This window comes from Hipposideros armiger, unplaced genomic scaffold (genome assembly GCF_001890085.2).
Source record: "Hipposideros armiger isolate ML-2016 unplaced genomic scaffold, ASM189008v1 scaffold_189, whole genome shotgun sequence".
Lineage (NCBI taxonomy): Eukaryota > Metazoa > Chordata > Mammalia > Chiroptera > Hipposideridae > Hipposideros > Hipposideros armiger.
The window spans coordinates 2,500,977-2,528,213 of NW_017731539.1; the positions used below are offsets into that span (position 1 = coordinate 2,500,977).

The following is a 27,237-nucleotide window of genomic DNA, read 5'->3' on the forward strand; positions in this document are numbered from 1 at the left end:
ATTTTATGCCAAACCCACAGTTTTATTATTATATCTTTTTAATAAGTTTGAAATCTGAGACTGTGAGATCTCCAACCTTTTTCTTCTTTCTCAAGATTTGTTTTGGCTATTTGGCTTCTCTTGAGATTGCATATGAATTTTAGCGTGGATTTTTCCATTTCTCCAAAATACACCACTGGTATTAAAAGAGATTTCATTGACTCTATAAATTGCTTCTGCAAGTATTAACATCTTAATAATATTAAGTTTTCCAATCCATGTACATGAGATGCCTTTTCATTTATTTCTGAGTGATTGGTTACTTTTGTCAGAGCAGTTTGAGTGAAGAGATGAGGCAGATTATTAATATTTTAGTAAGTTGAATCATAAGTTGTATATGAATGTGGCATATTCTTTGAACAAATCAAATTGGAAAAAGGAAAGAAACTACATGGTGACCAGAGGGAATAAAATATCATCCAGAAAAAAGAATTCAAATATAGAAGATACACCACACTTATTTGGTGAAGAAAATAAGTCAGTAAGAAAGAAAAAGTTGAGGGTAAGAGGGAATGGGGAAAAAAAATCATTTCGGGAGGATATGAAACAGAATAAAAGCCATATTCAAGTAGAAAAATTGGTCTTGAAAGAAGGGGCATTTTTCATTCTTATAAATAGAGCTAAAATGGAAACAATGAAGTACAAACTCAGAAGTTTGATGATAGATAATAAAGTTTTTGCCCCAACAGCCTGTCTTTTCTTTGTGAAGTAGAGAGGCAGGCCATCTGCTGTGTTAGATGGTGGAAGGAGCTGGCTCTGGGGCAGGAGGGATGTGTAAAAAGATGTAAAGCAATTACAGGAAATGTAAGGGGTGAGGGCCACATAAAAAGCAAAAAGAATGGTTGTAAAGCATTGAGGATCCAGCTGAGATTTGTGAAAGAATCACCCTGGAGATTTTGCACAATTTTATCTGGCAGGATTCAAATACTTAGCAGGTCTAGAATTCTGTAGGATTTACACAGTAAAGAGTAAAAGGTTGGAGAGCTGAGAGTGCTGCTGAGTGAGTCTTTTATATGGTTAAGTAAGAGACCTGTGTATAGAAAGGAAGGAAGTAAATTCAGGAGGAAGATGCTTGTTTTGCAAACAAAAGACTGCCTGTTGAAGACAGTGAGGAAATTTCTGCCAGGTATTCTCTGCATCCAAAGAAACTGACAACGAGTATCTCTGAAGCAAGAGGAAACACTGTGTCATGTTAGTGTCATAAAGCATTGAACATGGTGTCAGAAGACTTGGGGACTCATGTCAGCCTTACCATTCATTTGCTGTGTGATCTAGGGTGAGTCATTTAATTTCTGGAGATCTCAAGTTCTGTAATTGGATAATTTCCAAGCTCCCTTTAGTTTATAATTATTTGACTAATCTTCAGGCAGTGTCTTTTTCTATTGCCATCCAGTGACCCTATTTTAGCAATTTTATATTTCCTTGGACCTAAGATAAATTGCCATGCCAACAAGTCATACATGGACTGACAGTCATAAAAAAGGTTACAAAGAGAAATATGTCAATATTTCTAATTCCTGCCTCACTTCAAAGGTCAACGCGTTTTTTTTTTCCACTACAATACAGATCATATTTGAGGGAGGGAATATACCTAGAATTTCATTGCTACCAGTTAATAAGTACCAAACTCTGTTAATTAAGGCTATATTCCAATGGATACAACAATTCTATTTGCAGAAGAAACAAAAACATTTTGAAAATTATTTAATGACTTTTTCCCCTTGTTCAAGGTGAAGGTGGTCCTAACACCTTCAATGTATTTGTTCAAATTAATTCCTCATAATTTTAATAATCAAACATTACATATGCATATGTATACATATATACACATATAATGTATACACACACATACACAAACACACTATATGGTAAGCACTATAAAGAATTCTGGGAAAAATAAATTAATTACAGATAAACTGAGGCTCAGAGAAGTAAAATAGTTTGTCTAATGCCATATAACTAGTAAGTGACTGAGCCAGGATTTGAATAGAATTTTGAATTCATGTTTATAAGATTTCATTTTGCAATCTTAAGTGTAAGAATTCATGCTTATGTTCATTATGCTAAACTGCTTCCCTTCTTTCAAGGGACTCAATTTCAATTTAAGTTAACATAAAAACAAATATGGAAAGAACTGTGACAAATATCATCACAAAAGAATGCATGAAGTATAAGAGAGGGCGTTTTACTCATCTTGAAGGGGTCAAGAATGGCATGATAAAACTGAGAACGATGGAACAAGACAAACAAATGAAGAAATAAAAACTCATAGACACAAACAGTTTAATCATTAACAGGGAAAGTGGGGAGAAGTGGTAGACAAGGGTAAACGGGATCAAATATATGGTGGTGGAAGGAGAACTGACTCTGGGTGATGAACACACAATGTATATATAGATAATGTATTACAGAATTGTACACCTAAAACCTATGTAACTTTACTAACCATTGTCACCCCAATAAGCTTAAAAAAATGGCATTACAATGAAACTGACATTTCTTCTCTTTCTTCATATGAGGTTATTGGTTGTGCAGGCCTACAAGAAAGGAAAGACAATTCCAGCTAAGGGAAGAATAGGTACAGAAATATTGATGGGAAGACTAGCAAAGCACATTCAACAAAATCTATGTTATTTAAAATCTATTATTGTTTGGTATGGTTTAAGCCAAAAGACAAGGGGCATTGTGGGAGACAGTTCTGTAGAGGGAAATAGAGGTGGGTGACTATTGAAGTCTGTGGTCGGTGTCCAAATGCCAGTCCATGATAAAATTTGTACCATTCTAACATGAGTTAGAAAAAAAGGACCATGTAGGTGTTTTTTCACATTTATTCCATATGAACTGCCATCTTTTGTTTTGATATTAGTTCTTCTTCATTTAATGTTTTGCTTTGAAAATGAACTTTTATTAAAAAAATGATGGTAATAGGTTGAGTCTTTCCTTCCACCTTTCCTTCTCCCCCTTCCTTCCTTTCTTCTTTTAGCATCTATACTTGGATGGGAATGATGTATAGAGCAGTCCTTTTTTTTTTTTTTTCCAGCTGAGCCATCCTGCCACCTGTTGGCAGCTCAGCAGCAGCTCAGCTCAGGCCGGGCATCGAACTGCTGTTGCTCAGAGCTCGTGCTCTTGAGCAAGCTCTTAACCAGCTGAACTACTTGGCCGGCCCTAGAGCAGTATTAACTCAGAGACACAAGTGAAATCTATTTTGCTCTTTAAATTGTCCACCCATTATGAACTGGCATGGGAAAGGTTGAAATTTAATATTGTCAGTTAACAACATCTCCATTCCCTCCAAAAAATATCAGTCAGGTCTTTTGGCTTCTTAATTAGTTCCTGCTTAAGGCTATGCCATTTCAGGTAAATATTTTAACCAAGTGTAAGTGTTACTGTTCGTCACAATCCGATTCAGAGTCCCATCTTCAAGGGCTTGGGCTGAGGTCTCATAGATCTTGAATGAGAGTGATGTCAAAGGAAGGGGATGCTAATTCCCNAAATACCTTTTTATACTTTAGGTATTTTGCCTCAATCTAATAGTCTACATAAAAGGATAAACATTCAAACATTCAGCTGGTGTTTAAAATCAATGATTATCTTCTGTTCCTGGAGGTGTCATGCTCATTCTTGAGCCTTGCATTTAGGACAGCTGGGATGAAATGGGATACTGTTAATTACTGATTTGCTTGTTGGGGTGGAGAAGAAATAGGGCTATACAATGCATCACTAGAAAGTTGGTTTGCTATGAATAAGGCAAAAAAGAGGACAAAGGAATGGGAAATAACATGCATTGGTGGGAAAGGGTTTTGCTGAATTTATTTTTAGACAGAAATTTGAGAATAGAGGAAATCCAGGTGGATAGATTCAGGGGACAATGAGAAATTCAGGTCTGGATTTTGGCAGAGAGAATATGGCTAAAGGCAACAGATGAGGAAATCTATTGCATGCAGGTGGAGTTTTAAAATATGAGACTGAATAAATGTGTCTATGGGATGTGCATAGGCAGGGCTGCTTCTCATAATCGTAACCTGGCCAGGTCAAAAATAGATATGGATTCCCCTGGAGTTTCCAAGGCCAAGCTCCCTCCTTTCTTTTCACCTTGGCTTTGTCCTTTATCTCAAGGGCTCCTCTATCCACATATCCAAGCTCTATACACACCTCCCACACTGAACTACCACTTGTCCACCTCCCCATACTTACTGTATGCTTACTGGTAAAGAGAAGATGCTTTTGGGAGGTTGGATGTAGAGATGAGGACCAGAAAGTAGATTTAAGACTATTTAGGCAGGTACATCTGAGGTCGCAGATATCAAGCTCTATAAAGTTATGGAATCCTGGTTAGTATCTAATCTTGACATCCTCGTCCTGTGTGTGGATGAATATCACAGGAGGAGTGCCAGGAAAATGCCCTCTCTGGGCAAAGGCTCCTGTCACTCAAGTCAAAGGACAGTACTACTAGTAGTAAGAGCCTGAGTCCAAATCTCTGGGCAACACCTAGCCTTAGTGTACGGGTAGAAAAAGAGCAAGAATCAGCAAGAGAGACAGAGAATCACGTTTCACAAAATACAATGAAGAATAGAAAAAAAAAAAGTAAGACTGCAAAATAATTCTGGTTTACGGATACTAATAAAATATTTTTAAACCTTTTTTGAGGACCAAAAATAAACAGTAAACTATTATTTTCTGTAAAATAGAGTATGATCCATTTTTTTTACATTGTTAAGAATTATGATAAAAATACCCAAGCATAAAATGTATCACCCCATTTTTAAATATATACCTCAGCAGTGTTAAATATATTCACATCATTGTTCAACCATTTCCAAAACTCTTTTTATCCTGCAATCCTAAAACTCTATACCCATTAAACAACAACTTCCCATTTCTCCCTTTCCCATTCCTTGGAAACTATCATTCTGCTTTTGCCTCTATGAATTTGACTCATATAACTGGAATCATANAAATAAAACAAAAACCAGAAAAAAAATAATTTATTAGCTCATATAACTGGGAAAACTAATTCATTTAGCTTTAGGCATAACTAGATTCAGAACCACTGACTATATCATCGTAATCTTTCTGTCTTTGTTTTTCTTATATTTCTATTGATTTTATCCTTAGATAGGCACTTATACTTCACAAACTTTCCTATCCAGAAACATAGCTATTTCCAAATAGCAAAATTCCTAGCAAAATTTGCTATTTCCTAGCAAAATTCCTAGGAAGGGGTCTCACTAGCTTTGTGTAGATCATATCTATTCTGTGTTTTAGGCAATAGGGAATCAGTCAATAGTATTAGAGGAGTAATAAAATCAGATCTGAGTTAAAATTTTACTTTACTGCCTTCCATAATTTCACTTACTCCTCCCATTTTGTCCTTTAATTAAAGTGGGCCTTGGAAGCCATTCATAGAAACCTGCTTCCCTCTGGTAACTAATTAGGCTAACCTCCACTGAACTCCAAATCATCATGTTTGTGCAAAGAGCTTCTGAAGAGTTATCATTTCACCTGTACCCAGGATGAGGTATCCATGGAAACCTTGAACTTCTAATGACTGGTGGTTGGCAGGCTCAGGCACCCAGGGGGCAATTTATTGCTAGGCTACATTGAGACCAGTACTTGGGCCTGTTATTCTGATTTAGATGGTTTGTTAATGGTAATGCCACACCAAACTCTATCTTATGTTGGTCCCAGTATCATTCTGACACACTCATTCAGCAAGGTATTAAATGTACAAACTTAACTAGAGCAGCAAGGATGAGGAGCAAGAATCTCCTATTAGGAAAGTCAAGGACATGGAAAATTGCTGTCTTTTTTTAACCCTCACATGGATACACACACACACACACACACACACCACTATATACTATATCATATATAAATTACATAATATATATATATATATATATATATATATAAATTATATCTATCTATCCATCATTTATCTATTTATAAAATATATGTGCCTAAATATTTGTGTGTATATATACAGATACATAAAAAATTAATAATAAAAAATAATAGTCTTTCCCTTTAGGCCATGGCTGGAGATCACTGATGTCGACGCACTTTGTTCTTTCAGCCTCCTCGTTCTCCTTAGAACCTGTGTTTCACTTTTGTCCTCTCCATATGTGAGGGCTGACCTTAGCACAGAGCTGGCTGTCTTCAATATGGCAGGTCATCTATCAATTCCTCCCCAGGCTGTCAGAGTTCCTTTTAATCTCACTTGTAATTTTCCAGGGGAGGTTTACAAAAGCCACAAACAGAATTTTAATGTTGTAAAATACCTATGGAGACAGTAAATATTTCCTTTTTCATGAGGACAGGCTGCATGTCAACTCATCTCAGAGAAGATGAAGACATTTTTCAAGTTAAAGCCTATTGTATTTAAATTTTCCATGAACTGGGTCATTTGCATTACTCTTCAGAGATAGTTCACTTTACATCTAGTTACATCTTAGGCCTACATTTCTTGTTATGGAATGCCTGATTATTGAAAGATTTTTTTGTTTTTTCCTGACACAAACAAAATATTAATTGCTTTCATAATTGCAAAATATTCATCCCACTAAGTTGAAAATGCATTCATTATGCATTCCAAACATTAGATCCAGAAACTAATGGCAAAATTAATGGCTATTCCAACCCCCCCATGGAGAAAAAAATATAGGCTCGAGGAAGCTTACTAATGAAGAATAGGCTGAATGCCCCTAAATATTAAGGCAATAATGACTTTTCAAGATAGCTAGAAAAATGGAATCTCAGATTTCTCAGATCATCTAGAAAGTAAACATTATAAACTAAATAAGTCTGCATCACAAATTAGCATAGTAAGTGAGCTTTGTTTTTAATTATTTATGCTAATCCTTCATAGCTTTCTCAGGGATGGCACATACTTAGGGAAATAGGAGAGGCTAGTAGAAAATCTTCCCAGAGCAATCTCTTATACAAGTCTGCAGATGAGGGGAAATGCCTTAGTGATGCTGTGCCTGTATTTGTGAATCCAATTCATTCAACAAATATTTATCAAATCCCTGCTAAGGTTAGTTTCTGAGAATACAACATCAGGATGTTAGTCTCTACCCTTAAGAAGTGCTGTTTATGAGGAAAATAGGGCACCTAGCCCATACGATACCTGGGACTATGTATAGGGTGGAAGTGAAGATAATGCTTCACTTCAAATACAGTGGAGGCTAAACTTTTACGCTGTGTGATGCATTCCTGATAAATATATCTAGGTAGAAGGAGTGATACATTCACAGAAATGTGAGTAGTTTTAAATGGCTGGAGTGTAGAATGTGGAGAGTATGGGGTGGTTGGCAACTGGATGATTATTCGTAATACTCCAGGAAATGGGCCATGTAAAGAGATGGATTCAAAAACAAAGGATGGGCAGGCATGANGCCTAAGGGGCCTGGCAGTCATTAACACTGTACATAAAATATAACTGGCTCTTTGCCTTTTAGATGCATAGATTAACCCTTCATAGTTTGTTTATGTGGAACCATGTGATTGGTTCTGGCCAGTAAATTTTAAGTGGGACAGTGTGTGTCACTTCTAGTTCAAAGCATTTAATTGCTGCTGTAACGCCCTCTAGAGCTCTTTTCTCTCTCTAGCCTGGTGATTGACCTTATTAGAGATGGTGGCTGTTCCAATAGGCTCGGTCTTGAATAGCGAAAATGAGCAGTCCTCAGGCACTCAGTATATGTAACAAACTTTTGTCTTTTGTGGGAATGAGATTTGGATTCTGTGTTATTTCAACACAATGAAAAGTTATTTTCTACTTCCCTTGTTACTGATGCAATGAGAAAAATATAAATGAGAGCATGCTATGTCCTCAAAGGCATAATGCAATTTAAAGTCAGTCTCAATCTCTGCTATCATGCTTCTGCATATAAACTTGGTAGAAAAATATACATATGGTCATGGTGGTGCTTGTGCTTCTGTTACTATGTATCAAAGATCATGAATTTCAGAATCTACTCTAAGCCTCTCATTCAAAAAATGTTTTGCTTGTGTAAAAACAAAGAAGACACCTAGCTAGAAATGTGTTTTTCCTTTTTTTTCCGTACTAATATTGATATTAAAAATGAATAAACACATGGAATAGGGCTGTATCTACATGGTGTCCAATTATTCACTTGGTTTATTTAAAAAAAAAAAGAAATTCTAGTTATCTGAACACTGGAAATGATGTAACCAGAAAATGTCTGGTTAACTAACTGACCAGATGTCTCCATAACACATACATACNAAAGGAAGATTCAACCATTCTGAGGATATGGTAATGGAGTCAACCGTATTGGATAACTCAGATACTAGAAACTCCCCACTTCTGGTGTGACCTTTGTGAAGACAAGAATCAAAGTTCTCACTCACAAGGACTGCATGATTTCTGAGTGGAGGCAAGCCAGTCATATGTATACTAGTAAATGAATAAGCAAAGCAAAAAGTCCAAATTTTAGTACATTTACTATGTAATTAGCATGAGGTTTTCTGCTTTTTACCTAATTTATATCTCTTAGTAACCCCATTTTAGATGAGGTCATGAAGTATTAGAAAGACCAAGTAACTTAGTTAAGGTCGTTCAACTAGTAAGTGGCAGAGATGGGATCAGAACTCAGGCCATTTGCTTTCAGAAACCATCCTCTTAAACAGGACATGTTTCTCCCTTATATTTTAGCGAGACCTGCTGTTTTGACCAAGCAGACTATGTTCTCAGCTGCTTCTGGGGAGGATGGCGCACAGATAATGTCAGTGAGCTGACAAGTCACTGCAGTGATAGTGTTGTTTGCCGTGTGCTCTGACATGACTGGAGTCTGGAAGAGAAAACAGGTGTCACTGATTCGGGGAGGCAGTCTCAGGCCGCTGCTTCTTAATAGACTTGTCGAGATTACCTTCGTTGCGTGGGCATGCTGTCTGCCCAGCCACGGAGGCAGGTCGTGTTGTCCACCTGGGGTAGGATCGGGCACCAGGGCTTGGCAAACACAAATGGAAGGAGTTTCTAAGGCCACAGAGGGGTCCTCTGTAACAGTTACAGGCTGTCATCTGTGCAGCCATTTGAATCTATGTATCATACCTTCCAAATCCAAAGGGACGGAAACTTCTATGATAAAACGAATGTAAAGAATATAAATTTTAAAAGTATATATTTGAGTTTCATAAAGTGAAAGCCCTAAAGCTAGATGTCAAGTCCTCAGCTGCTCTCTGACTAAACAGGGAGAAATGGCAGCAACCTCTAATCCCCGCCTTCCCCACATCCATGAGAGCCTCACTGCATGAGGAACTCTCTTCTCTAAAGCTTCCCGGTCAGTGTTCAGAGTTCACTTGTCCCGTGCACTGTCTTCAGCCCTTAGAAAAAAAGGCATATACGGTAATAAAAAGAGTCCTGGATTTTAGTGCCAACTCCAACATGGAAGAAATATACTCTAAGCAATTTAGGTATTACCAAACTGTTTAGTTTATTTCATTTCTATAAAAAGGAATTGGGGGTGTTGGGTGCCTCGGGAAAATTTCAGCTCTAAAATTCAAATTCCCTTCTGAGTAAATATAAGAACCTTTGACAGAAAGTGTCACTTCACAGAGGAATGTGCAATAAGTGTGTACCTGCAGAAACTAGAACTTGACAGAGAGGTTGTGGATGAAGAGACATACATGATGACTTGGTGGCTTGAAGGTGACCCTAAAGGCCACTGCAATCCTCAATTCTTTTGCTTTGGGGATATCCCATATCCTTTAATTCTAATAGCCCAACTGATGCCTTTGATTCTTCTAAGGGTCCAGAGTGCTTCATTAGTAATTATCACTAAGTCCATATTTATTAAGTACATTCTGTGTGCTAGAAGTTTACTGACCACATTACTATATAATCTATGGTAATCTGCATAATAACCTGAAGGAGATGCTATTATTTGTATCTTAAGGAGGAGGAAATTGAGGTTTGACAGGCAGTTTTACTTATCCAGAGTAAGAGGTAAACTGGCTTCATCTAGTAAGAATAGCTGTAGGAATAATATCACTATTTTTTGAGCACTTATTATGTGGTACCCGCTGTGTTATAATGATGGGGGAATCACAGAAATAACTTAAATCAGAGAGCTATTAATACATATTTGCCTTCATGCTATGGAACTGTCCCTCTAGCTATATAATATGGAGGATAGATTTCGGGGAGTCAAATCTGAAGGTGGGAAAATTGTTTAGGGGATAAATAAACAAGGCCCTGAATTAAGGCGATAACCACATAAATGGAGTGGGAGGATGTCAGCATACAATAATAAAGGGATAGAAATAATGTCTTGCTTAACAATCTGATTTAGTGTAGGAGATAGAGAGATCTAAAAGGACTTAAAAAATTCTTACCTGGCTTACTGCGAGTATTTGTGTCATTAGCCAAGGTATTACATTTGGGAGGAAACATAATTAATTTGATTATATTAATTTTGAAGTGCTTATGGAACATTCCAGAGAAATGCCCCAGCAGACAGTCAGTCATACATGTGATTCTGGACTTAAACTCATCAGTATGACACTCATGGGCACAATAATGATGACTAAAGCTATGGATTTGAATAAGAACACATAAGGAGGAGATGTCAAAGAAAAATGGAAACAAAGTCACCCACATGATCCAGGGGCACATAATTACCAGAGAAGACAGTGAATGAATAGTGGGATTTTTAGGACACTCAGAGAAGATATTCCCAAAGAGTAATCAGAAAGAGGTTAGAAAAATCAGGAAAGAAGGAGGTCACTAACTCAAAAGTGAAGCGCTTAAAGAAGGGAGTAGTCCATTTGTCAAATGTTACAGATAGTGAAAGATCATTGGAAGTATCTACTGCGTTAGGCGTCAGGGGTGATAGTCATACCTTGGAAAGCCATTTTAGGAGAATGCGTGGGAAGAGAGGCAGAATCCAGATTGGGAATGTTGATGGCAAATCAGAAGTGATAAGACCAAGCAGCAACTGAATCTAAGATGCATTATAGAGATTGTGCATCCTCCTCCTAATCAATCACTTTCCTCTTCTTCTTAACCTTGTACAAATACTTTCCTGAATAATCTACATTTAACAGTGAGTGGAAGGATAGGTATAAGAGAGCAACTAGGACTGAACTCTTAAAATAGGTGACATGCATATTTTTTCCGCGAAAAAATAAAAGGGGCTATTAGAGAGGAGGGCTGAAAATATGGAACCGAGGGAGCAACAAATGGTGCAGGATTGATGTAGATACTAAAGAGGACTCAGAGAAAAGATGCAATTATTAGACTTGGCACAATGAGTAACCTCTGCTCATCTGAGACTGGGGAGAGTAAGACATCTAACGATACAGATAAGCTTCTAGGTGCTAGTTCCAGGTGTTAAAGTCATTCTTTTCAGATGTTTTTATTTTCTCATTGGGAAGAAGTAAGAGGGCAAGAGCATCTGCTGAAAATGAGGGTAGAGTTAAAAGCCTGAGAAAAGAAGTCAAGATTTTGAAGAGCAATTACTAAATGAGTAATAGGAAAGGACACTGGCTAACATAATTAAAATGATTGACAAGGGCATTGAAGATTGTGCTAGCGAAGCCGAAATGCACAGTAGTACCAATAAGCACAGGCTGATACATTTTTTTCTTCTCAAAAAATGCCCAGCTCCCTGCCTGGAGGGCCAGAGCATAAGGAACACTGGTTCATTTCTGCCTTTTGTAGATCCCAGGATTAGAATTTACATCAAACTTATTTTGTTCAGGTTCACCCTTCTTTTCATGGCACACTGTTTCCAAATGTAATCCAAAAGCATGCACAGGTTGACCATGAGCTTGGAGGAAGCCCATGTCTCTGGCTTTCTTTTGGCCCTCACCAGAGCCATCTGCCACAATGATACCTAGACTCTACTCAAGAAAGCATTATAATCCAACCTTCATTTTTTTTTTAAGTTGGTAACAGAGGATAGTTTTATTAGAGTAGAAAACAACAGCCCTCAAAATGAGAGGGGGTCCCAATTGGGGTGTCCCTCATTTTTTTTTCTGCTTAGAGTTTCTGTAGTGCATATGTTTTATGCAGACAGTGTATGTAATAAGGCATTTGTGACACTCAAAATTAATTTTAATGGGAAGGACCTAAAACCTTCAGCAATTCCAGTGAGCCTCTAGCTTCTGAGCTCTCTAGAAAATTAATGAAGAGGTTTTATGCTGTAGAAACTGGTTGGTTCCTCCTTGGTCACCTTTCTATATTTAATTCACCCATGCACTCAAAAAAGAAATATAAAAGATGTTTCCGAGCATGGCTCATGTACTAAACAATGAGGCGTTGTTGGGTATGCAACGCTCCTTGTCCTCATGGTCATATATTCTTCAGGGATCCAGACATTATATAGTTATACATTTTCTTACTTAAATATACTTGTTATGTGTTAAAAGTATAATACATAAGTTCCTTCTTTCTATTTTACCTAATATAAATTTATTAACGTAATAAATTAACCATTGAAATATTTTTTCGTGCTTAAAGAGTAAAATTTTTGGCCATTTCAGAAACTTAATTATTCATAATAACTAATTCCCTTAAGGTTTAAGAGGCGCGTTCATTTAATATACATCAAATACACACATTTATTTATGAGTGCAAATATATGAGGATGTCCTCAGGCATACACATTCATATATGTACACTTATGCACACATATTCCTGCATATATATTTCATACCCTGTCTAAGTTTATTGATTTATAATCTTAACAAGATATCTTAAAAGTGAAACCCTGAGGAGAAAAATTCAAAGAAGAAGCCAGATACTGCTGTTAGCAAAATATTTAGCATTAACCTTCCCTTTTTTCCTTTCATGGCAACTACTGGCTGCCATGGCAACCTTTCCCCCCAGCATACCAGCGCTTCTTGGATGAAAAGCACAAGGCCTTGGAGACTTCAAATGTCTCTTGTACAAAGCAGTCTAAACCCTTTACCCTAGAGCCATTACCATCCTGTGCCTCAGAACTGGCTATGCCATTTAATGTATTATGTCCTGCTTTTCTCTCCATTCGATCAATATCTCTCCAGACTAGCAGGAGAGAAAAAAACAAAACAAAAAAAACCACAAAAAACTTTTACATTTTCTTGCACAGAGTAGGCACTCAAGAAAAGGCTATATTTATTTATTTATTTGATTACTCAATTGATGGGCACCAAACAAATTCACATGGATCTAAGTAAATTAGGCATTTAAGCTCATTAATTTATTCTGATTATGTTCTTCATTCACTCCTTCCTCCCTCATGCTCTGCTCTAAAGCACATTAAATACTGATGATCTATAGACATGCCATTAGCAGTTCTGCCTTTGGCTTTTGTTAGTCCTTCTATCTGAGACTCCTTTCTGCTCCTGAACACCCAACCCCCTCCCACCAGCCCAAGGGATGCTTACTTGTCTTTCAGGTCTCATAGGAAGATTCCCTTCCTCAGGTAGCCAAGAACCACTAATAAGGGGCTGGGTGGGCACTACTTATAAATGCTGCCAGGACGCTCTGTTGTCATGGTGGTGGTTACTGTGATCTGGAATTTCCTTTCTATTGTTCTGTGGCCCTAACTGACAATTAGTTCTTCTATGTACTGTAACCCCAGCTGTATTCCCACAGCCAGGGTTCCACTGGTGTCATTCAACAAATATCGAGTTCCTACTAGTTGCCAGCCATTACACTTAGGACCAGGTACAGTGACAAACAAGACACAATTCCTGGAGTAACAAAGATTACACTGTCCTGGAGGAAAAGAGAAAATAAACACATGAAATAAGTAGTAAGGTGATTTCAGAGAGTAATTAAGTACCTCAAAAGCAATGAGGCAGAGTAATGGGATAGAATCACTGGCAATGAGCATATTTTTTAGAGACTAGCTAGGCAAGATATCTCAGTGGAAGTGTATTTAAGCTGGGACATAAATGATGACAAGAATACAACCAGGAAAAAGAGTGGGGAAGGCACATTTCAGACGGAGGAAATAACATGTGCAAATACATAGTCAAGAATATTGCACTGGGCATACGCAGAAGTATTTGGCTGGATGTAATGAGTGAGGAGAGAGTGGGTTGGGGTAGAGGAAAAAGATCACATCAGGCAGGGTTTGTAGGTCATAGTGGGAAGCAAAGAAAAAGTCTAAGGAGGGCCAACATTTAATCTAAAGGAGTTGAAAATTTCCTCTGATCTTCTCGTCAGACATTGGAAAAAAGAAGTAACAATAATTTATTAGGTGTACACAGTATGCCAGGAACTATGCTAAGAGCTGTGCATGTAAAAGCTCATTGAATCCCATTAACAACCCTATGAGATAAGATTTTAAAGATGAGGAAATTGAAGCACAGAAGAAAGACTAAGCAACTCCCCGAGAGCCCATGGCTAAGAAATTGTATGGCCAGAACGTGGATTTTAGTAATGATTCCAGAATCCATCCTCTCATCTATTGTGGCAAGATTTCTGTCAAGTATCTTGATGGAAGCCATACTATGGTACAAGGAAATTGGGAAGTGATACACTGGAATTTTCAAATTGCAGTTTGATGAACTCATTATAATGGACTCTGTGGTCACCTGTTTATGGGATGTCATCATCACCATCATTAAGATTAAATATTTAAAAAGCATCTGCCACCTGCAAAGTTTGTGGCTAAACATGATGAGGATACAAATGGACAGAATGTGGTTTCTGTTCAGCTGCCCTGTAGTTTGTTTGGTAAGATAAAACAATTAAATCATAAGGCCCATAAACTTCCCTCATGGATGATAAGTTGCAGAACAAAGCAGAGGCCACCAAGATCACCAGGAATGTGATGCTCTGTGAAGACTTGAGTAGGCCAGGAAGAAGTGCAGGAGAAGGAAAACGGAAGGGTTGCTAGATAGGGAAGAAAAGCAAAACGGAAATATGTGTGTAGAAGAGTTATAAGTCACGAGGTATAAAAGGCACTCCACATTATAACGAGAGCCCGAGAAAAATGGTCAACCAAAATGGCTTCGTTGACGTCTATCCTACCTTTCCCCAAACTCCACCCCCTTCCCAGTCTATAAAGGAAAATTTCAGGGGCTGGGAAGTTGGGTGGGAATCTGTTCTTGAAGCCAAGGTGTGGGATGCCTTTCCTTCTCCTTACCAAGGAGAAGGGTAGAGGGACGCTTGCCGAGACAAGAGAAGGAGGCTCTGACAGAATCGCTCCTAAACGTTCGAGGGACCTGCTAAGAAGAGACTGATATCTCTTCTCTGGTTGAACCCAGGTTTAGGTCACAGACTTACTTTTCACCCATCTAGAAAAGAGAGTTAGAGAAACATACCAGGACAGAAGGGGCGCACTGAGATGGGACACCCTATAAGTCCCATCTTGTCTGTCAAGAATGAGTTTCCCATGTCTCAGTGACTGAAGCTGAAGGTGGCACGTTCTTGTCAGTGCTTTGCTTTGCTGTGGTTTTCCTTGCAAGGAGTTTGAGATGGCATCTATGTACGTACCTTTAAATTCTAAAAAATAATAGTAAATGACTTACAAATTAAAGAAGTAAATAAGTAAATCAGGTTAAGTAAATCAAAAGCATTTCTGTTGGAGCTGATCAAGAAAGCTGGCAAAGTGACTCATACTGTTAAAACTAATCAAAAACGATTACATAACTAAACAAAATGAAAACTGAACAATCTAAGTTTGGGCAGTTTCTCCTCTGAGTTAACAAATAAGATGTTTTGGTCCTAAATTTCCTAGGAAACTATGGTTTCTGTTACCTTGATGATGTAGGCCTTATAATGGAAATTAATAGCTCCATGGGTAAGAGTGAAGTGTAACACAAATGGGGAGACATTACAAAATATAAAACAAATCCCAAAGAATTTCTTCTGTGCACTAAATGTTTAAACAGTGCCCAGTAGGTTTAACTACGAAAATATTTTGCTTACAAAGCTTCTCCTGGAAGAGCCAGACCCATCTTTTTGCCAGTCTCTCCTCATTCAAGGTTAGCGATTATAGCAGAGCAGGATCAGAGTTTCCTTTTGTGCTATTAAGAATTATATAGCTTACTAGACAACCACCGTTACCCTAAATACCTTTACAATAGCTTAACTTCTTTTTCCCAAGCTCAGGTAAAAGATACAAAGATGTAAAGAGCAATCAATGAAGCCCCTGAAGTCAGCAGGTTATTGGGAATGGAACTCTGTCATTCACCAGCATGCCTACCAATGTCCACTAGCAGCTGAGCCTGGACTAGAACAGGCTCTGCTTGCCATTGTGCCCCAATACTGTGTTCTAATACCGCTCTGGCTAATGGGAAATGGGAAATGGCATTTAGGGGGGTACCAGGCAGATTACACCGTGATCTTCCTCAGTGAAGAAGGTCATATATTGGGTCGTTAGAAAAGTCATGACACATTTTTGCAATGAAAAACAGAAAAAAAAATGCGTCATGACTTTTCCAGTAACCCAATATGTTAAAAAGATGCTGGGCCGGCCAAGTGGCACGATGGTTAAGAACTGGCTTGGGACACCAGAGGGCCCCGGTTCGGATCCCACATATGAGGGCCAGTGACACTGCCCTCCATAGCTAACATACTGAACAACAGCTCAACCTAGAGCTGGGCTGCCATGAGTCGCCAGCGACTGCGACAGCATAGGCTGCAGCCCTTGTGACAGTGGGTTGCCATGGGCTACCGTGTGTAGCCAGCAGCCAGCGTGAGCGGCCAGCAGCCGCAGTGAGCGGCCATCCAGAAGCCAGCGACTCATCTGCCTCGCCCGGGAAGAACGCAATGATGGTGCCAATTTGGGCCAGTGAAGCAACGTCCTCCACAACTAGACTAAAGAACAAAAGGACAGCAACTTGTCTGTTCCCCATCCCCCAATTCCCCAATAAAAATCTTAAAAAAAAAAAAAAAAGATGGCTCCCCAGAATTATTGAAATTTTCTATTACTTGTATGAAACATTTTTCTTTATTCCTTTTTTTCTCACAATGCTTTCTAAGGCCTCCAGGTGGTATACATTTAATCACAGTCCCCTTCTTCACAACTGAGGGACTTGGTGGCATAATTGCATCTGCATTGATTGCTCCTTCCTCACACTGAATAATCTTTCTACAATATGTAGTTTTCCTAATGCTTCTGCATTTATTTAATTTTTTTTCTTTTCTTATGTAAATACAATATAAAACAGTCTATGTCGTTTGTTTACCATTTAAGAATCATCTTATGTTGCAACACCTCACATCAGAGTAATCAATTACATATGTGGAATACTAGCAAAGGGAACTGGAAAGACCTCATGAGAAATAGCAAGGACTAAAAACAATGCTTGATGAAAGAAAGTAAAACTTGATGGTGGTTTTACTTAAATACGTATGGGACCTTGAAACCTTTGTTTAACCTTTCTGGGCTTGAAATACCTCATTTGGGAAATGATTAAAAAAAAAAATTTCTAACACTGTGCTTCTTTCTCAGCAGTTACTGTATGATGTGGATGAATACTTATGATTTAAAAGTATTTAATTTTATTTAAAAGTTGGATAATAAGGTGTAAAATACCTTATTCTTCCAAGTTTTAAAGTTTTAAACCCTAATATAAAAGCTTTACTTATTGTTATGTTATTCTGGTTCTAAACACCACTGTTGGATTAAAATTATTCCAACACCATTTTAGTCAAATCACCATTATTGGATTAAAATTATTCCCAATCATACTGTTAAAATATTTATGGCCTTCAAACTGATCATAATTATTAAGTATAAAGCCCAGAATCAATAAAAATTGTTTGTTGAGCTTATTTTTTCTTACATGTTTGGACTCAAGTTCTTCCATTGAATTTATAGTATATCAATTCCAACATCAAAAGTAGGGATGGCAAATTTATGGTTTATCAATACTAGTGTGAGATTTATTGAAACATGGGAACTTATTTTTAAAAGTATGCTTTCATGTTTTCCTTAAAAAATAAAAACTTTATTTCACTGATCTAATAAGAACTTTGAAGGAAATATAGAAGAGATCACATTTTTTACTAAGTTTCATTCCCATTTAGATTATATTATAATGAATGTGAAAATTACTGAATTATTAAATTAAATAACAAAATTAATGCTTTGATAATGAATCTAAAAATACATGCAATGACATTTCATGTTTTGAAATAGAGGGTTCATAATTTCTAAATTACTCATTAGTAGCTACAGAGTTAAATATACTTCAAGCTGCTACAAATAATAAAAGTATGCAGTTATATCATCTATTAAAGGTGATTCACTGTATACGATTTCAATAAGAATCTTTGCATGGAATTTGTTTTCAAATTTAATTTCAGATTAGGATTGTTACATTGGATTTTTAACTTAATTTTGATGTTTCCAATTATTTATTTGTTATGTTTAAGTTTTCATAATTAGGAAACATTTTATAAAAATATGTGTGTTTGTATAGAGGGAATTTTCAAATGTGTAAAAAATATTGTAAATTTAGTTAAAGACTTAACTCAAATCCCTTCGTACTTCTATTCTCCCCACCAAAAAAAATTACCTTCATGTTTTGGGGAAAATAATCTTCATACAACAAAAATAATCCAAAATGATAATGTCAGGGTGCTACTGAATGCACCTTCACTTCCTTCACTGACTTGGGATGCCACCCTAATAATATATCAAGCTCCCATATGTACCACGTTGGTCTTGTTTCTAGGTCCTCTATTGTATTTTATTGGTCTATCTGTCTAGTACTTAACTAAAAACCCCACTCCTCATTTGGAAAATTTGCTTGAACTGTTATAGCTTTACAGAGAGAAGTAATAAGGTGAGTTCAGTATTGCTGTTATAGTTCTCCCTGCCTCCTTCTTACTAAAATTCAAATATCCTTTTCCTATTTTTACTTTTTTTCTTCTCTATAAGTTTTACTACTTCTGTATGACATCCTATGATTCAAAAGATTTTGGGGTTTGAATGTATTTTTTATTGAAATTACACATGAGTTTGGGATGATTTGTAATCTTTATGATATTGAACCCTCCCACAAAAAACCATAATACACATCCACAATGTAATCTGATTTCAGAAGTCTAAAACAAAACGTAAAAGTTTTTCTTAACATGTTTGCAAAATCTAAGTTGATCCAATTCATTTTGTGCTAAAACATGATCTGATGTTAACTGAGTCGATTAGAGACTTTGTATAAAGTCTGTGAATGTTGAAATATTTAGCTATGGAAATGTTACTGTACTTGAGGACAAGATGATGCTCCAAATTCAAAGGGGGTGCTTCATATTATGGTGCATTTGCTTAATTGAGTTTTTAATTGATATATCATATACAGAAAGTACACAGATTATACAATTTTATAAATTATCACAGAGTAAACCCACCTGAAACAACCGTATAGATCAAGAAAGATAATAAGAAGCACCCAGAAGACTACCTTGTGTCACCTCCCAAAGAAAATACTATATTGACTCCTGATACCAAAGAGTTGTTTTCGTGTGTTTAAACATTCTAAAAATATAATTGTGTATGACATCCATGTAACAATAGGAGAAACTGTGTGGGGTAGTGTATGGGAACTATCTGTACTCTCCCTCCCACATTGTAGAAGTCTAATACTGTACCAAAATTAAAAGTTTACTAAAAACGTTCTAAGGTGTGATTTATTTCATGTAACACTATTAAGTTTGTAAGGTTTACCTAAGTTGTATATAGCAGTATTTATTCATTTACATTTAACAGTATTCCATTGTATTAATATATGACAACTTATTAACCAAATTCACTCATGGTAACATTTGAGTTGCCTTTAGGTTATTTTGTTATGACTTATAATGCTGATATGTACATTTTTGTACATCTTTTGGTACATGTATCCACTCACATTCATCAAAGAAAGCTTTTGGTCACAAGAGACTTAACTATGGAATTGTCTTAATTACTTGTTTAATTCCTTATCTAAGTAATAGTATAATACAGATTTTACATTTCTTCCTGTATAAGTTTTGGTCAATTTTGTTTGGTTAGGGATGTGTCTTTCACCGAACTTGTCAGATGTATTGGCACAAACATGATAATCTCTAATTATCTGTTTTACGTTTGTAGGACCTGTAGTGATGTCTACTTTGTCATTCTTGATAGTGTTTAGCTGTACCCTCTTTTTTTTTTACCTTTAATTTGCTTTGCCTGGGATGTATCAATTTGGCATGTTTACAAAAAAATAACTCAGATTAGATTTAGTTTTTCTACTGCATGATTGTTTTATATTTTATTCATTTCTGTCTTTATCTTTAAATTTTCCTATTTTGTACTTTCTTTGGGTTTAATTTGCTGGGCTTTTTAGGGGGGTAATTTTTTGACATTGCTACTTTGATAATTAACTGTGAACATTTCCACTTTTCTCAAACATGCATATAATGCTATAAAGATCATTCTAAAGAAACCTTTAGATATCCCAAAAGTTATAATATGTTGTATTTTCATTATCAGTCAGTTCCAAATATTTTCTAATTTTTATGTAATATCTTTTTTGACGTGTTAACTATTTAGAAGTATATTTTTTCAAAATGTTTGGGATTCCCTAGTTATCTTCTTTTTAAAACTAATTTCCAGCTTATTTCCATTTGTGTGGGAATATGCTGTGACTTCGATTCTTTGCGATGTTTTAAGACTTTATAGCTTAGCATGAAGTCAGTTTCTGTAAGTGCTCCTGGTTTACTTGAACAGAATGTAAACTCTTCAGTTGTTGGATATAGCATCTTATAAGTGTAAATTAGATTAACTGTGTTGTTTTGTTCAAATCTTCTCCGTCTTCACTGACTTTTTGCCCAGTATTCTTTCAACCACTGAAGGAGATGTGTTAAAACCTCTCACTATAATTTTGGATTTTAGTTCTGTCAACTTTTCTTTCTTATAAACTGAGGCTATGATTTTTAGTACATACAAATTTATAAGTATACTTATTATTATAAAATATCTCCCTTTATATCCCTTTAACTCTAGTAATTTTTGTAACTTACTCTTTTGATATTATGTCAGTATAATAGATGATTTTGTACAAATTTCCATTCCAATTTCACTCTTTCTATATCCTTACATGTAAGGTATTTCAACTACAACTGATTTTTTTTTTAAACCTGGTCTGACAATCTTTGTCTCTTTAAATTGGAAAGTGTACTACATTTACATACAATTGATTTTGGTAGGTTCTATTATTTCTTTACAATTTTTTGTTTCTTCTCCATTCTTGCCATTCTTCATTAGTAGCTGAGGATACATCCTGCTTCATTGATTTTAGATTTCTTCATTGTCTTTTGACCACTGAGATGTGGGTAAAATTGTGTCCTCTTGCTCACCTATCCTCTATCACGTGACCAACATGTCCCAGATAAGAAGATCCTTTAGCCTCTCTCCCATTATAAGAAGACAAGAGGGACAAACTAGAGCCCAGCCAACAGCCTAGAGCTGAGCTGCCACAGTCTATGCTACAGCTGTTATTAGAAATGGGAGCAAGAAATAAATAGTTTTTGTAAGACACAGAGATTTTGAGGATTTTTTTGTATACATAGAGCCTAATAAAAGCTGATTAATCTAAAAATGGTACCAGCAATGTACTGTTTCTATAGAGAAACATAAAATATGTGGGGCTGGCTGAGTGGCTCAGTTGGTTAAGAGCTCGCTCAAGAGTGCGAGCTCTGAGCGACAGGGCCACCGGTTCGATTCCCGGCCCGAGCTGAGCTGCCACTGAGCTGCCAACAGGTGGCAGGATGACTCAGCTAAAAAACAAACAAACAACAAAAATAAAACACATAAAATATGTGTCACTGGCTTCTGGGTGGGGAACATTTTTACAGGAGACTAAAAAATAAACGACAACACATGTTATGTGGTGTCAAAATGCTTGTTGAGATTATCGCCTGTGATTACTTGGCAAAGAGAAAACTTATGTAATAAATCTATGATTTTGCCCCATTGCTGGTAAGACCGAATATTAACTAGTTAGTTGCTTTTAGCTGTATTTCTTAAGTTACTACAAGATAGAAATGAGTTCAGAAAAAAGATTTGATGTGTTTGTTAGCAGGAATGAAAGAGCCAGGAGAGAATTCAGACATTCTTGGTACTCATCTCTGTTTATCAGCCCTTGGTGTGGTTAACCTATCACAGAATAGAAAGGACATGGCTTTGGAATTAGAGAGACCTGTTTTTACATCCCAACTAATGTTAGCATTATGGTGTGCTCCATCTGTTAAGAAAAGGTGATTTGACTCTGGTTACAAACAACCCCAAAATATCAGCAGCTTACAAGGACAAAGTTCCTTTCTTACTCATGCCATATACCCAAGGTGGGTGAACTGAAAGCTTTAGTCATCATCATCATCCCATTCACAGTCACTCAAGTTCCAGACTGACGGAGTTTCCAGCTCACTGTATACTTCCATTTGGCAGGAAAAGTGAACATACAAATATATAAACATCTGGGCAATTTTAAAGAAATAGGCCAGTAAGGGTAAAAAGGCAGTCAGAAGATATTAAGTAAAAGCAGACGACCCCTGCTTTCTTAAAGCCAGTGCGAGTGATCCAGTAGATGTGAACAGGCGTGCTAAATTTTGAGCAGGATTATTAACATCCGGCTACAGTGACATATAATCCACTGTTCAAATATTTGTAAATCGCTTATGTTTCTATGTTAATTAATACTTATTAAACCCAAGTATTTTTACTAATCATCCTTTTAATTCCTGTAATGATGATTTAGGCACCCGGCCCTGTGGTAGACACTAAAGCGATGATAAAGGAGGCATAGTCTCCGACTTCAGTTTATCATCTCTAGAGGACCTCCTGCAATGCATGAACCAAAACACACTTAAATGTCAAAAAAAAAAATCAAAAACCAAGAAAACAACAAAAACTCTAAGACTCTTCTGAAGAGTTCTACTAAAGAAAAGCTTATTTGTCACAATGGTGGTATTTTGCTTTTTGTTTTCATCAGGAGGTTGTCTTTCAAGTGTCCTGACAACTTCATCCTGATTTATTCTTTACTCAAAGCTCTGGACTATAATTAATAACAAATAGTTATAGAGCTTTAAATATGTGCTCAGCATGTTCAATGCATGTTGTATCGAAGATCACATTTAACTCTAACAGAGACTTTGAGAAAGATATCATTTATCATCTTATGTTACAGATGAGAAAACCGAGGCCAAAAGGTTAAGAAATTTACCAAGTTTGCAAAGCTAAAAAGTAGGGTATCTGGTATTGGAAACCAAGCAGCTTTAATCTAAAGTCATGCTTTGTCCACTATGCTCTGGAAAGTTGATTTCCAGTTCCACTTTTAATAGATTCTAACTAGTTGCCCTTTCAGAGATTCTGATTTCTCATTTGTCCTTCAAGTTCAGAAATTCTAGAAATTTTCCCTTAAAAACAGTCTCACATTTTACTTTTTTTTTCCATGTAATAGGCCCACAAACCTGGTAGAACACATGCTTTTTTATCTAAGCATCTCTTGCTTCTTCTCTTTTTAATATTATTTATTTATTTTCTTTAGGTCTCTACAGAAGAAGGCTTGAGTCTGGCTCAAGAATATAACTGTGCTTTTTTTGAGACCTCTGCAGCCCTCAGATTCTGCATTGATGACGCCTATCATGGTTTAGTGAGAGAAATCCGCAAGAAGGAGTCCACGCCATCCTTGATGGAAAAGAAACTGAAGAGAAAAGATAGCCTGTGGAAGAAGTTAAAAGGCTCACTGAAGAAGAAGAGAGAAAACATGACATGATAGCTTTACTTCTAACTCCATTCCTTTCTCTCTCTCTCTGCATTTTATCAGTTGGACAATTCCAGATGTTGCATTCTGCTTCAATTTTCCTCTCTCTCTCTCTCTCTCTCTCTCTCTTTCTCTCCCTCTTTCAATCCTTCCCTCCCTTCCTCCCTGCCTCTCTCTCAATATCTGCCTGTAGGTAAAAGCAAGATCTACATAGTTGTACTCTTGAGATAGTTTTGTTTTGCCCTTAACAGTTGGATGGATTTTGTCAATCAGCCGGATATGCTGTTTAGTTTTTACAATATATGACTAAATAAAATTGACATTCCAATTGACTTATTTCCCTTTAAAGAGTCCAGCTTCATTTCGTATGCTGTCTGGATATAGAGGAAATATTCAGAATTGCAGACAGAATGCTAAAAGGCTCAGGGGATCTGCCTTTGCCTGATAAGACTCTGGTTGTTTGCATTTCGGGAATCTCAGTAAATAATGAGGACGCTCAGGAAACCATTCAGAGCAGGAGTCTGCTGCCTGGTCTTTCCTTAAATGTGGAAGTCGTGGTGCTTTTTCTTGAGTACTCCACAAATGACCCGTAGAGGAATTATTAATCATAGGAGCTGGTTGTGGGTCACTGGAGGGCTGAATTGAAACATTCCCATATGTACAGTGCTCCGCCCCAGTTGGCTTTGGCAAAGTTATCACAGTGAAGTCATGGGACTGAGGCAAAGGGGTATTTACTGTCTTTGTAGCGGGAAGGGAGAGGCGACCATGAATTTGGTGGTTCACATTCTTGTAAATGGATTCCCTGCTCCTTCTCAGTGGGGAGTCCCTCTTAGGACTGCTTCTCCTGCAGTGGGACCATCTGAAGAGCAAGAGATTTGTTGACTCCAGATACCCTAAATTCTTATACTGCCAAGATTTCTTATCTGCTACTGAAACCATGAAACAACTACTACCAGTCAGAGGGCTTTTTTTCTCATTTGTTTTACAATGGATCAACCTGTAAATTAAAGTTGCCCATTAAGTCATTTATCCCATTTTGTGAACTGGTTTACTCTAACTCAGGCTCAGAAAGCACCCCACCAGAAAGAACAATTCTGAATGTTTAACAGACAAGTATTAAATTGAAAGCCATGAACAGATCAGTAAGCCTGAGAAGGAATCCATCATAATAATCTTCATGGGTTAGAGGCCATTTTCATCATAAATGGAGAAAACGAAGGATAAAGAACATAGTTATCATTCAACATGCAAGCACGTATTCTTCTTTTATTCACAATGCCCCTGGCACTTGCTCATTTCTGCGAATGCAGAAATGAATCAAGGTAGCCTAACACCTAGCTAGAAGACTCACTTGGCTGAACAACAGTGGGATTATAAAATCTTAGATGAGAAGACACATGTGACAGAGTAACACAGGTACAACTGGAAAGAATTTAGAGATTATAACTTTTCAACTGGTGGACTAAAATTTCAGCTTATCCAGAATATTGTACTTGTGGGTCCTTTTACTGTTTGGGGCCAGGATCTGACTCAAAACCACAAAGATATCACTGCTCTTGAACCTAGGCCCTGGGATCCAGGCATCCCTCATGCAATCATCATTTGTTGGTCACTGCTGCTGCGCTGTCCCTTGAGATTTTTCTCAACCCTCATCTTCTATGGAGTAGGGCACACACTGCTCCATTGTCTGTTTCTCCCACCCCACATTGCCCCTAATGTCAATTCCACATATAAGGCATTCATAATTTGAGAGGAAAAACACAAAATCTTAAAAAAAAAAAGAGGTAGATATGATAGAAAGACAGATTCTTATAGTCAAAGAACTGGTCTTTGCTTCCTCCTCTTGTTGGTTTTTAATATTTCATATTCTGCCTTTGTCTTGTTAAAATGGGTTAGTGCATTATTTGCCATCTGTACTTTCTTTGTCTGCCATAGCCCTGACCCCTGGAACACTCCCAAGCCTGGGAAGACCCTGTGAATTCTGTTTTTCATCACTCCTCTGTTTGCTAGAAAATGTAATCTAGGAAACAGAGTAATTGGCACCGGGTTTTGTATGATGCACCTATGTCTTTGAACACATGGTGACTGCCCTATCTATGAATGATAATAGCATCTGGTACATTTCCTCACACAAATAAGTGTTTATAAATTTTACCTTACTGTCAGCTCCCCTGTCTTGGGCTCTAAAGATTTGTATCTCATTTCTCTCTTACTCCTTCCTTCTCTTTATATTCCTGAAGTTCTGATAAATAATTTACATAGTTCAGAGATTCCTGTGAGGTTTAGATTGGGGGAACAGTTACCAAGTCCAACCATTTCATTCTACAGAAAGAAGGAGGTCTGTCAATGATCACCTGGTTGGCAGGTGGTTGGCAGCACAGGTTTGAGATAGTTGTCACCAGCAGAGAAAAGGCAGGCTTCAAGCATTCTTTTAAACCTATGTTCTAGAAGGCTGGACCAGAAGAATAAAACCTAGGTGTTTCTGCCCAAGGGCTACTGATTCATTCTGTCATAAGAAAAACATACCAGGATCCTGTTTCTGTTCACCACACCTGAAAACTCCTAACCAGGTTGAGGATATCAAAAGCTCAGAGAAGAGAACATGTCTGCATTGCCAAGGGAGTGTCAAGAAACTGTTGAAACTAAGCAAACATGTCCCTGGTAGACAAATGTGTAGTCACCTGACACAACTTACCAAGTACTGACTAAATGCCTACTATGTACCAAGCACTTTTCTACTTTTCTAGATACCATGTGTGTGTGTGTGTGTGTGTGTGTGTATTTGGTGAGACACTAGGAGCAATTCTGAATTCAGTTTCTGCCCTTCAGAAATGTATCATCTATCTATCTTCAGGTATTTTTCATTAACTTATCTTGTAGGTCTCCATGACAAAATAGCTTATCAGATCAGAGACAAATGGCAGTCTCAAATATTACATTTTGTGTTCAGTGGGCAACAGTTGATCCTGGACATGTCTGTAGAAAATACCAGTGAGGAAAAACATGGGCAGCTGTGCCAAACATTATTCACATCACACTCAGATGTGCAAGAAATAGATAGCTGCTTTATTTCTCTATAACTCATCTGTTCTTTCTCATGAGCCCCTGACTAATGGGTAGCTAGGGGCAGGAGGGACTAAATTTTAGTTCAGTCTAGTAATTTAGTGCTAATCTGAGGCAATAATATAAGAAATATCTTTAAATAACACAATCTCTGCTGGGTGCACTCAGGCCAGTATTTGATCATTTGAAGTTCTGCTCAGTTTACTCTCCTTTTCCAAACTGCATCTGGGTATAAAGGAAAGTGAAGGCTTATGTGACCTCATGGCAGTCGAGTTCTCTTCTCTCACCTCCTAAGTCCTATAGTATACGCTGCACTCACTTTGATCTTTTTAACCAAAGGTCTTACCTGATTCTTTTTTTGTGATTTTATTTTATTGTCATAAGAACACTTGACCTCAGATCAACCCTCTTTACAAGATTTTCAGTTTCAAATATAGT

At 37.1% G+C, this 27,237-nt stretch overlaps 1 protein-coding gene across 3 annotated transcripts in view; it reads left to right on the forward strand.

Moving 5' to 3' along the window:
* RIT2 (Ras like without CAAX 2) overlaps positions 1 to 24,068 on the forward strand; it is a 330,412-nt gene extending 306,344 nt beyond the window's left edge. For all 3 annotated transcript variants that reach the window (XM_019652894.1, XM_019652895.1, XM_019652896.1), the window contains one exon: positions 23,521 to 24,068. In XM_019652894.1, the coding sequence (XP_019508439.1) occupies positions 23,521 to 23,748 (228 nt within the window). In that variant the 3' untranslated portion in view covers positions 23,749 to 24,068. The remainder of the gene's footprint in view (positions 1 to 23,520) is intronic.
* Positions 24,069 to 27,237: the final 3,169 nt, after the last annotated feature.